Source organism: Streptopelia decaocto, assembly GCF_964273445.1.
Source record: "Streptopelia decaocto genome assembly, chromosome: 4".
Classification (NCBI taxonomy): Eukaryota; Metazoa; Chordata; class Aves; order Columbiformes; family Columbidae; genus Streptopelia; species Streptopelia decaocto.
This window is the reverse complement of record NC_138658.1, coordinates 3,407,347-3,420,089: the sequence shown is the minus strand read 5'-3', so window position 1 is coordinate 3,420,089 and position 12,743 is coordinate 3,407,347. Positions and strand designations below refer to the sequence as shown.

The window sequence follows — 12,743 nt, the reverse complement described above, 5'->3', positions numbered from 1 at the left end:
TAAGTGTGTTAGCGTGCTTGTGGCACGGTGGGTTTTCTCTTTTCCTAGACTAATACTCCAGTAGACTGCTTTTCCTGCTTCTGTGACCTAATCTTCATCCTTCCTGTCATTTGGGGCAGAATAGATGGCAAGAGCTACCAGGCTCTGATCCCTGGCTGGCGTGTTGACCTCATAGAAAGGTCTGTGTGCTTTATGTAGTGGTTACAGTGGGGAAGAAGATATCTATGTATATGTGTGTGCTCTTGTATATGTGTGTATACGTATATATATTTAACTGAAAAAATGACAAGCCTATGAGAATATTTCGCAGCTATCGGACAGGTTTCTGTCTTGAAGCTCATTGGCTTTTTCAGTGGTGGTCAGATGCTCTTTCCCTTAGTCTGGGAAAGTACCACCAACTTTGAGATCTGCAAGAAGACCACTTCTTGAGTTGTGGTTTAACCTATAAAATAAACACATTGCTTTGACCAGTAACTGGCAAGAGCCTGTTCCCATGAGCATTTGAGAAAGCCTAAGTCTTGCATGGCTAAGGATTAAATAGTATGAGTATAAACCTCCAAGCTTCAGGATTTTCTTCACTGCCTCGGGTTAAAAACCAAATTTAGCTGTGAGCTAAATTAGTGGAGCTAATTCCTTTGGAACATCTGGCACTGGTCAGTGCTAGACAGGGTCTGGGCCTTGATGGACCACTGGTTTGATCTTGTATGGCAGCTCCCGTGTTCCCACGTGAACCTCTGCCGAGCTTGCACAGCTTTAGGTGGAACTACTCTTGCATATGCTGATCAGAGGCAAGAACTGCACTAAATATGGCACAGTGAAGGACACTCCTGTATAATCCATCACACAGGAGATGATGCAAATGAGAATGGATGTTGCCATGCCCACAAAATGTGACAGCCTGAAGAGCAGAGCAAGCAGCACTCCTGAAGATCTCGATGGAAGACACACATAAATTGTGTAACTTCCAAATTAGCTACCTTAAAAGAGAGAAAGGTTGAGTCAGCCTTGTAGGGATTTGGATCAGTGGCTTTATAGTGTATATATAGACTTCATATTAAAATAATGCAGCTGATCAATGAGTTTGATCCAAAGAGCAATGTCAACTTTTTCACTAGTAAATGCTAAGCTCAGTGATGTGAAATAAAATAAATCAAAGTCTTCTGCATCTCACTTCTCCACCTTCCTTCTATTTCTCAGTTGCATAAACAAATTTACTTTACAGATCTGGAAGACAATTTCATGAAGTGCCAATCACTGTAATTGAAAATTCAAAATAAAAAAGACCAGAACATAAGCCAAAGGGGAAGAAGAGTTTTCAGATCATTTTCCTTCTAAAGATAGACTGGAAGAAGAGTCAGGGTCAGCGAAGAATTATAAGTTCAAAACTTAAGAAGGAGCACATATTAAAAATAAAGCCACAGCAATAAAAAGAGAAATAAATGTCTTTTCTCTGACTGCTGGCTAATCTGTGTAGAAGGGTTGCCATCTGTTGCTATGAGTTGGCCATTCCTCTCTCCCTGCTCCGTCCTGTCCTTCCTGAGCTGCTGTGATTGCCGGTAACATCTCTGCATGGTGCCAGGGAGTGCAATGTAGGCTTAGTAAGGAGCAAAGATTTCTCTAGTTGTGTTCACATCTGCTGTCTGACAGCTATCTTAATTAACATGGTCTGGGGCTTATTACAGGGAGACAGTTTCGAATGAGTAATCCCAATAAAAACACAAATTTGATTGTGAAGGGACCAGATATAGTGAATAAAAGTTTGTTTTCTTTCAAATAAAAGTTGACTGTTGTTGATAAGTGGTGCAGGATGGGACAATACCTGACCCACAGTTTGGAAAATGTCTGCTCATAGATTTTTCTGGTTTAGAGGAGATAACTCCCTCGCTCTATATACTCCCCTGTGTCTGTATCTGTGCCGGATCTCCTGCAATCTGTGACACAGAAATTGCAATACTTGATCACAACAAGTGCTCATCTAGGCAAGGCTTTGCTGCGTCACCTGCTCCAGGAGAAGGAAGAAAATTACTTGTAATGAATGACTACACAATAACTTGTCTTCAGGGGAATTTGTTGTTTACTAATTCCATCAATTAGTGTTGAGTTTATGCCTTGAAGCAGAAAGATTAATATCACTTGTACAATATATCTTGTCTACCGCATCTGTTTCTGTTCTCATTATCTATAGTAAGGCATAATCCTTTTGTTTTAAAATGGAAATTAGAAACAGCGAGAAATAATAAAAGATCTGTCAAGACACTTTTGTTCCTTTTTTTCTGTCGGATGTCACAGGGTACCTCTCTGCTGTATGTGTCACTACATGGCTCAGCCTCATTCCTCCAGGTTTTAGGCATTTATTTCCGAGATCTCGCTGAGGTCCCTAAACACCCTGCTACCTGCAGTCACGTTAGAGCTGGATAGGAAAGGGAATATCAGCTCAGTGTACTCTGACATGCCTTGTCCCATATAGCCCCAGAAAACAGATCTGCTTTTTGCCTCTGTGTCTCATTACAAGTTGACACCTACTGTGTGGCAGTAAGCTCACCTGAGATATTTTTTCATTTTTATTGCTTTTCTTTGTTACTAAATAACTATGTTTGGAACTTATTTTGCTCCAGAAGAGTGAGCTGACATGCAATTACTAGGATTTTATTTTCTGCACATATTTTTACCATCTCTGGATCAGTTGCATTATTTTCTGGCTCTCACTGTTACTTGCAGTAATTTCTTATTTATTATTATCTGTAAGCTTGATGATTGTGTTGCTATTTACATTGCCTTCCATACTGTGAGTAGAAATCCTGACCTCACAGTAGTCAGAGAGAAATTCAGTGTTGACTTCAACAGACCTGGGATTTCGCCTATTCAGTGATACTGATCCCTGTTCCACGCCACTCAAGAACTTCTCTGCAACTCGTTATATCTCAGTGTTTAAAGACTTATCTGCATGGGATGGATGGTGTAGAGTAGCTGGGATGGGCACTGTTCAATAACTTTGGGGTGCCAAGCTCAGACGTGTGTCTGGTTGGCAACTGGGGACTGCAAAGTCAACCACCCTCACAACTGGCCCATTTTTCTGCTCTTCACCCATCAGTCTGTCCTGTATCATAACTTATATCAATGATGCCTCATCCACTTGGCAATAAATCTCATATCTTTGACAATGAAGATGCTATTTACCCACTTGGGAGGAAAAATACTAAGCCTTGCTATTTTTTGCATGTCTTTTGTATGCCTGTATCCGCTTCCCATCTCACTCGCTGACTGTGCAGTCTGGAGCATCTCCCGACTTTTTGTTCTGCATCACCCTTTATACTTTTGTTAATTGGCTATAAAATATTGCAGCACAGAATCATGCCCTCCATCAGAGTCCTAAAATTTAACAGCTAACAAAATTTTGTCACGGAGCAGTGACTAAACTTCATTTTATTTTGAGTCAACTTTAGGCTGTATGATTTATCAGTACCATATTATTTTAATGACCTCTTGCCTTTTTTAACTGCATGCAAAAGTGCTCAGATTCTTGTTGATTTTAACTCATTTTTCACCTAAAATATACCGTATGTTTTTGTTTTGGTTTGGTTTTTTTTAATGGAAATCATTATATATTCCCTCCTGAATTCTTTTTGACTTATGGTTTTGTAATTCAGTCCAAAAATCTGTGAGAACTTGTATTTTCCTTCCTTCCTTCCTTCCTTCCTTGGTCAGTAGTCTTTTAGATGAAGTTAAGTTAACTAGATGACTAAGTCTATAGCTTGAGATATCTGTAGTTTTCCAGACAAATATTGTAATTTTGAAAGATCTTTCTCATAAGACATCATGGGTTTTGAAATTTCTTGGATTAGACTGTGGGAGAGTGTTCAAATAACCATTAATGCACAAGGTAGATGACCATTAAAAACCAGCACTACTCTATCTGCTCTATCTGTACTGTTTGTGAGGCTAAAATAGCTGGCACAACACATGATAGCTGTCCAGATTGTTCTATTTTACATCTTTTCTGTCATGCAGCTATTGCAGCTGTTTGTTTCCCGTCCGTGACTTTCCAGAAACAATTGTTAAGTTATGTAGTAAACTCATCAGTTAATTTCCACAGATGCATATCATCTGGATTTACTTATTTGCATATACTTAAATTTTTCCATGCCGAACTTTTTTTTCCCCCCTCGTATGTTATCAAAACCTCCCACAACATTTGTAGCAACAAGAGACAATTATCAAAGTGCCTTCATCCCACTCTGAAAAGAGATTTCTGAAAAGTCTTCCTGACATTTCCTGCAGGATTAATGGATTAATATGGGCAAAATTAGGATTTGCCTGTGGATAAATCTTTGCAGTAGCCAGCATAGGTGCAATAAATTGGATATCAAAAGAATTTTTTTCCCAGTTTTGCCTCATTGAATATTTTATCTGAGTTTACAGCAATTTTTTTTTTCCTCTTTCTTTTGGTTAAGGCAAAGACTTTAACAGTATTTAATGTTGTTTCAACTAATTCCATTAAACCCAATCTAGTTATAAATACAAGTATTTGTAAATGCAACATGGAACTGAACCTTTAGATGGAGCAGAAGATGAGAGGTCCTCTGGGCAAATCTGGAGGTTAAGCACAGATCTCACTCAACACTATTCATCTCCTGTTTGCTGGTTTCTGGGTTATGAGTTTGTCCTCCGTATTATTTAGGGAGGCGGCTGATGAGGCCCGTTCAGCTGTATTTGTCACACACCAGATGTCGGGATAGTCAAAGCCACTCATGCTTCCTCTGTTTTCAAGCTCCTCAGCAGTTGGTCTGGGATAACTTACTCATGCTCACATGCACACTGTCATTTACAAACTACACCGTATGCAATGTATCTTATATATTTATATTATTTCCCATATCTCGCATTCCTAGTGACTGGCTGCAAGGGTGCTGGACAATACCTGTATTTTTAAGTACACAGTTCCAAGTAATCACCAGAAATCTTGGGCTTTGCGAGTGTGTTTTGCCTTCTGCACTATTTCCGACCATCCCTTTGCCCTTTCTTCACCACCACCAGTGACACCTGCTCCCCACAGACTTATTTGCAATATCCATTCTAGTACATCTGAATGCCTTTTAAGTAAAATGGAGCAGTAGTGGGTTTGGTGATGACTCTGAACTCAAGCTGCACATCTCAGATGTGCTCTGTACCACTTAAAAGGTTTCAGATGTGCTCATTAGTTCATTCTCTTCCTCTGTTTTTCAATTTTCTCTGTCCAGTCGGGAAATAATTCTCACATGTGGTGCTTTTTTTTTTAATTTGAATTTGAATACAAAAAAGAGCCACTGTTCATTTTTTTATGCTGCTAAACAGCTGCCAAATGCAGGGAGGGAAATTCAGCCCCTGCATAAGGTCTGCAAGGATCCTTCAGAGTGAAGGGTGCTCAGCAAGGGTGGTCCATAATTTGCCGTCTCCTAAACCTGCATTTTGACAAATGAGTGATAGGTGGCAAAAAGCAAAAATTTTGGGATTTGGGAAAAACAAACAAACAAAACACCACCCATTCTTTTCTCACACAATCTTTTTAAGAGAAAGTTTTTGTTTTTAAAAATTTTTACATATGCGAATGTGCCTTTTTGCCCTTTTCAACTCATTTATCTTTTTGTCCCCTTGCCAGGCCACCTGTAGAAGACAACCAAACCCTGCTGACCCCCGTGGTGAGTTGTGGTCCACCAGGAGCCCTGCTGACCCGGCCCGTCATTTTAACCATGCACCACTGCGCAGAACCCAACACGGAGGACTGGCAGATCCAGCTGAAGCACCAGGCTGCCCAGGGACCATGGGAGGTGAGGATCCTGAGCTTCAGCCTGTGTCCTGACAGCATGCAGGGCTCTCTGCTTGTCCTTCAGCTGCCTTTCCGAACCAGGATTATCTATATTCCAGGTTTTCCATGTGAGAAACATGGCTGTTGCGGGCACCCTTTGACACCAAGTGTCTAAGCTGCCTGGTGCCCATGCGGAGATGCTGTATTGGGAGAGTTTTAGTGCCTCCTAGTTCTGGCCATTTTCCATGAAACATAGCTTTTCCTCGCAGGATTTTGGCACTTGAGCTTTTGGTGGTGGCAGGATGTTGTACTGAAGTCATGGGGAGAGAAGGAAAATGCAAAATGGCAAAAAAATGGCTAAAATTAAGGTCTGACTCAATTATAGAAATAGGAAAATATTTTCAGGTAATAGTTTTCACTGCTCTGGTTTATAGTCTATTTTCAAGAAAGTGAAAATAATGCTGCAAATGATCTCCTGCTTCAGCATCAAGACATTGGCCAGCTTAATAAAATGTATAGGCCTTATCTTTCTTTTCTTTTTCCATCCTAAGAAGATGGTGGAGCATCACTTGGATTCAGTTCATGCAGCCAGGATCCAGCCCTGCATCCTGTGAACTTGGGGGAGCTACACGAGCATTTTTGGGCCGTGCAGGACTGGTGGGAGCCTGGGGTGGTTCCTTGCTCATAGTACAGCAGGAGGATGTCCCCAGGCAGGGAGGCAGAAGGATCTTCCACTGTAACTGGAGCATAAAGTGATGCTTTTGGCAAGGTCAGGCTGTCCTGGCAGAGCCCTCCTCTCCAGCTCCTGGGTACCTGCTGCCATCAGTGTGGTCTCACATAATTAATTTGGCAAGGGCATTTTCTCCTACCAGTAGGTTTAATGAAGGCAGGGTGGCTTTTGAAGGCAGCTGGGCTGACAGCAGCGAGAGCACCGCGTCCGGCATTGTCTTCGAAAGGTCCTGCCCATGGCACTGGTTCTTCATCATGCTGGGAGGGAGTGTGCAGTGAACACGGGTCTGTCTCGCCAACTAATCTGCACCCCACCAGCCTGTTTCTTGGCACCACACATATGTTCCTTATTTGTGTCTGTGTGTTATGACACTTCTTCATTTTCTCTCCCATCCTCCTCCTGCCCTTGACAGAGCAGTTGCTTCACCAGCCGTGCACATGCTGCTGCCGGTGCCCATCAGGTCCTTGGCCATCACACAGCGATCTCTTTCCTCCACTCAATTCTGGACCATGTCCTCCAAGCTGAGCCTGCCATGTGCATGCACACACATACATGCACACCCTTGCAGCATCGCTCAGGGCCGGCACCAGTTGCCGGAGTGACTGTAGAGGTGCAAAAGTGATGCCAAAATTCAGTTGAGCCCACACTGCTCAGCTGCCAGATGTGTGAGTTATGCCGCAGACCTGCAGGCAGTGGGGGGTGAAACAGATGAGTTGTGCTGAGCATCATGTGGCTTTGCAAGAGGCAGCCATCATCCACTCCTGCCTTTTCGTTTCTGCTCTCTTTCAAAACCATTCAAAGCACCTTGTGTTGTGTGCAGAGATACTACACACAGAGTTGAATGGAGAAATTAGCAGGGGAGCTGTTTTCTTTCACACACAGGGCGAGGAGGTTGTTTGTGTTGAGCCTGTAGGTGTTTCTTTCTTCACCCTGCAGTCTAGTCACGGAGGATTATTCCAATGAAGCAGCAGGAAATATTTCATGTAGATGTGGCCTTTGGCTATTGCAGAAGTCACTTCCCTTCCTTGTTTTTTTGTAACTCCTTATTGTCATGCTTAGGAAGTGAAGGGCTGTTATTTTTTCAACACGCTTATGACCACTGATGTTTAGTTGTGGTCACCAAATTATTAGTCTGCAATACCTTTTTCAATAAAGTTTTGGTGCTATTTTTATTATTTGCCTAACTCTACCCAGGCCTTTAAAAGTTGCTGCAGGACCAGAGCAAAGAGTTACAAGTCCTAGGAGAGGGAGGACAGGAAGATATTTCTACCACCATCATCACCATCAACACCCCAGAGAAATCATCCCTTCCCTGGAAACAGGAATTTAAAATCTTGATTAATCTAAGATGCAAAGAGCAAGGACTTTTTGCATCATGCAGGCTTGAAAGGGGTATTTCTGTCTCAAAGTAGAACAGCTTGGAGGGGTCAGAAGCTCTAACTTGGCCTCTTTCTGCCTTAGGACGTGGTGGTGGTCGGGGAGGAAAACTTCACCACTCCATGCTACATCCAGCTGGACTCGGAGGCCTGCCATATCCTGACAGAAACCCTCAGCACATATGCCTTGGTGGGACAGTCCATCACCAAAGCAGCAGCCAAACGTCTCAAACTGGCCATCTTTGGACCGCTGTCCTGCTCTTCGCTGGAGTACAGCATCCGCGTCTACTGCCTCGACGACACGCAGGATGCCCTTAAGGTGCTTGTTGCTCTCTTGCTCTCTATCCCTCTCCAGCTCTCATAGGACTGTGGTCATAGCAGTGACTATAGACCCTCAGCTGTGTGTATTTGTTTCCTTGGTTATTTTTCTGATTAGAAGAAGAGCTTGACAGCAAGCCACTGGTTTGCAGTTTAACCCCACACACTATAAGTGGTTCTTTGCATAGGGGTGGTCACACTATTTTCCACCCACCAGTCTTTTTTTTCTTTTTTTTACCTGTATCATATCTTGAATCCTAAGATTTTTACATTATTAAAAGGCCATAAGGTGCACAGAGCTTCATTCATTATTCATGTATTTTTAATGCTAAGTGCCAGCTCCCCAGAGATGGGGAAACATATAAATGCCTCTTTGTAAATAGTTGATAATGACAAAAGAAGCTTCTGGGCTGTTAATCACTGCCTGCTTTCATACTGCTTTATTACGCCTCTTCATGTGCAGTTTTTCGTGTTGGGAATTTGCAACTGAAATAAACCAAAGCTGTTGCTTTCTCTAACTATATAATCTTACTCTCACTGTGTAATCCTGGCATGCACACAAACACACACTCACTACATACAGATGAACAGATAGATAACCGTACTTCCTATTTCTCTTTATAAATGTGTGTATTTATACAGATGTTATCTATAATAGATGCAGTCATGAAATATGTAGCCCCAACTGTACATGTAAGAATGGAGGTTAGTAAAAGCTGTGGGGTTTTTTTTCCTTTAATTGTAGCCAGTGCAACTTCCCAAATGCCTCTTTGTAGCAAGATGAGTTCAAAGCCTGACTCTAAGCAGAGTCATCCTGCTGCTGTATATGCTTTTGTTTCCTAAGCTCCACATGGGAACTATTGGGATTCAAACCCACAGACACTGGCTGGGAAATGTTTGTGTTTTTCAAAGCAGGGACTTCCATCATTCTATATAAGAAAGGCAGTAAAGTGTAAGAGTGCAAGCAGGCACCATGGCTTTGTATGTATGGGGTTTCTGTCAATGTGTTGGTGTTACCAGGATTTTAGAAACAATTCTTTTCCCTGGTCTGATTTCCCTTTTGTTTGTTCCTCTTTAAATAAATAAATAAATAAAGTGGAAAGAATGTTTTGCAGCAATCAAGCTTCAAAAGTCCTGATGGTTTTATGCCTGTGCTGCGGTAATACAATTTTCTACAGGTTCGTCAAGGCCTGAGGTAATAATAAGCGAGCTGGAAGGGCCTTGGACAGGCAGCTAATGCAGTCAGAGCTGGGGGAATCCAATTAGGTGTTACTCAGGAGCTGTTGGTTTGTTTCTAATAGACTGCAGGGAGCATTGTGAGATAAAGTTAATCCGATTCGGTGTGATAGCAGAGGGTTCAGGAGAGGTGCTGAGCAACATGGAGGGACCATCTTGCACCTGAGAAGCTGCAGCCAGCGTTTGGGAGGGGAGCAGGACAGTCCCTGGGTTTCTGCTGCAGGCAGACCCCAAAGTGAGCTTGTAATTTGGGGAGGAAAGGTGAGCAGGGTCAGGCAGACACCATCCCACTCATACCTATTGCTTTATTACAGCAAAGTACATGCATTCTAATATTCTTCTGTTCAGCACATCTACCCCAAGACTGGAAGGCCACCCAAGGGGCTCAAGGGCCAGCTAACTGGTGGTTTACAGGAGGACAAGGACACATACTTGCTGGCCACAAACTCTTCTGCATGTGTCAATTGCATTTGTGTGGGACAAGGTGTGCAGATGGGGCCAGACCAGCGAGTGTGGAGCTGACAGTGATTTGGAGAGGGAGGGAAGGTTGTAGGCAACAAGCGAGGCACCAGCTGCAATATCTTGGTGTCTTGGGGCTGGCTGCTCCAGGCAAGGCACAGCAAAGGGAAGGAAGAGCAGCAGGAGATGCTCCCACATTGGAATGTCTGAGGTTTGGAAGAGCCTTGTAAGGACTTGTCATCAATAAGAGCTTGGTTATTGTGGGAAAGGTTTGGCAGGGTTCCTGGGAGCTCTGCACTGATGACACACGCAGCATCCTCTGCCCCACGGCGTCCTGAGCTGCATGGATGGGATGCTCACCAAAGAGCTTTTTGGGGAAGAGCAAGGGTAGCTGTGAGCTCAAGCACTGGCCTCCTTTTTAAAAGCTGATTTTTGCACTTTGAGGGGGATGCCTAAACTGTTAGAAAAATACAGTAACTATAAAGAAATCCAGCTGTTTTGTTTTCATCTATTTATTCACATATGGCTTTGAGATGGAGGTATGTGAGCTGTGTGTGGCAGAGGGCGGGGGGACAGGTGTTGAGCATCCAGGTGTGCAGAAACAGCTGCCTCTCACACTGGGAGCAAGGGAATTATTTCAGGCTGTAGCAGAGTGGCATCCCCCAACCCACCCTGTGCTGTGCAGAAACTGTCCTCGGTTATTTCATGCATACTTTTCCCTCTAATGAAGAAAGGCAATAGCTCAGACTGAAAGCTGTTGCTTGCTTGTGCCCTGTTAATAAGGAAGCCTTTTCCAAATGCAGGTTGTGGTGTCCTGGTGGTGCTGCTGATGGAACCATGTCTTACACAGCTCCCTCTCCTAGGAAGAGCATAGGGGTGTAAGTCCCAGCTCACAGGAGAGGTGATGGGGAGGGTGGCCAAAGTCACCTCAGCATGGGGCAAGCAACGTGCAGCTCAGACGTCGGCTTAGGGGGGCATAGGGGTGCCAGACAGAGGGATAAGCACTGCTCGAAATAAGATACCTTATGATTACAGCCAGTCTGCAGATTTGAAGGGCTATGCAAATTGTGTTTCTGAATTAATTCGAATTAATTAGCTGAGTGGCATGGGAGAAGCACAAGCTGCTCAGTGTCCTTCAGTTGGAGCATGTAGAGGGGTTACCGAAAGTGGGATATTGAAATTAGACATGCAGATCTGGTGGGTGGGACAGTGCAGCATCACGCTATGATTTTTTTGTCCACAGTAGTGCAGCTCCTGGAGCTGGTGCTGCTGGGGCAGGGGCAGGAGCAGCCATTCAGGCCCCACATCCCATGTGTCTTAGAGGCGGCGTTTGCAATTAATCCACGCAGTGCCATGAGTTGTCTTCTTCCAGGGAGGTGATTTGGACATAATGAAGATCTATAGTAATCAGATAATTACTATTGATTGCTCTTTAGACATCTTGACGAGGTAATTAGGAGGCACTGGAAAAAAGCTGGAACTGATTCATTGGCATAACCTTAATCTAAAAGGTTTCTTGATTTTGTTTCTTTTCCTCTAATGGCTGATAAACTAACATCATTTTTGCCTCAGTATCTGCTAGGCGTGGGGCTCACCAGGGACAGTGGCTTTTCTTGTATGTTAACTAGGTCCTGAACTGGATCAAGAGCAGCTTGTGTTGTGCTTAGATGAAACAGAGGCTCCTCTACTTGGCCTGAAGTAGCATCCTGGTTTTGTGTGCCCATGTACTCCTTGAGTGTGCTCGCTCTGTGCATGATTTGCTTTGGCCACTTTAGACCAGATGCTTGGTTGGCTCTTTTAGTTAAATATGACTGAGTTTGGCTGTGGTGGTTTCTAATGGGGCTCATGTAGGTGCCTTTGTACTTGCTTCTTCCATGTGGACCACAATTAGACTGTTTGTAGGCAATGATCCTCTGTGGTCTCAATAGTTATACATGTATATTTATTTTTAACTGTAGAAAATGCCAAGACTCTTGGCTTACTAGCTTTTTATTAGAAGATCAATATTTCAGTAACCCTGAATGTATGTATTCATAGCTACCAAATCCTCCATCACAATGTCTGGCTCTTGTTTTGATACCATCCTGCATGACAGTCTCAGTAGACATCTGCTCTTTCCTGTACTGCTCTGTCATGGAGCTGTTTGCTGGGAGGCTGCAAGCTGAAGGACCAACAGTATGCACAGGTCCCATATCAGCAGGACGTACGCAAATAAGAGCTTCCAAAAGCAAAATAGTAAAGCTACTATTAGGTGTCCAGTTTGGCGAACAACAGAGAAGACTGATGTATTTCAGTATTCAAACAGTGTCTTTTTGCAAAGTCTTTGCATTCAATATAATTGCATGCAATTAACCTTTCTGCTTATAGGATGTGTTAGATAACACTGTGTCTCCCAAAGGAGATACGGCTGCCTGCAACCCTGCTGGGCTGCTGCTGTGTGATGGGGGCAATGAGCTTATACTCAGATCCACAAGTCCAATTCCAGTTCACAATTCTGTACAGTACCTCTGCATTTTCTTTCTCTGTATTATACAAGTTACAGTCTTGAGGACTCAGAAGACCAATGTGCTGTCTCAATGAAACCTGACCGCTTTCTTCTTGTTCTCACTATCCTGCAGGAGGTCCTCCAGCTGGAGCGGCAGATGGGTGGGCAGCTTTTGGAGGAACCCAAAGCTTTGCATTTTAAGGGAAGCACTCATAATCTCCGCCTGTCCATTCATGACATCGCCCACTCTCTCTGGAAGAGCAAACTGCTGGCTAAATACCAGGTGAGCAGCACAAACCATTCACCTTGGATCCGAGCAGTGAGGTTTAACACAGAGGTGTTTAAAAAACACCCAGT

General features: G+C 43.5%; 1 protein-coding gene across 1 annotated transcript in view; it reads left to right on the top strand.

Moving 5' to 3' along the window:
- The window catches only part of UNC5C (unc-5 netrin receptor C), a 226,525-nt gene that overhangs the window by 208,547 nt on the left and 5,235 nt on the right, over positions 1-12,743 (top strand). Inside the window, exons 12-14 of the mRNA XM_082051376.1 lie at positions 5,636-5,804; positions 7,974-8,207; positions 12,520-12,669. Coding sequence (XP_081907502.1) covers positions 5,636-5,804; positions 7,974-8,207; positions 12,520-12,669 — 553 coding nt within the window. The remainder of the gene's footprint in view (positions 1-5,635; positions 5,805-7,973; positions 8,208-12,519; positions 12,670-12,743) is intronic.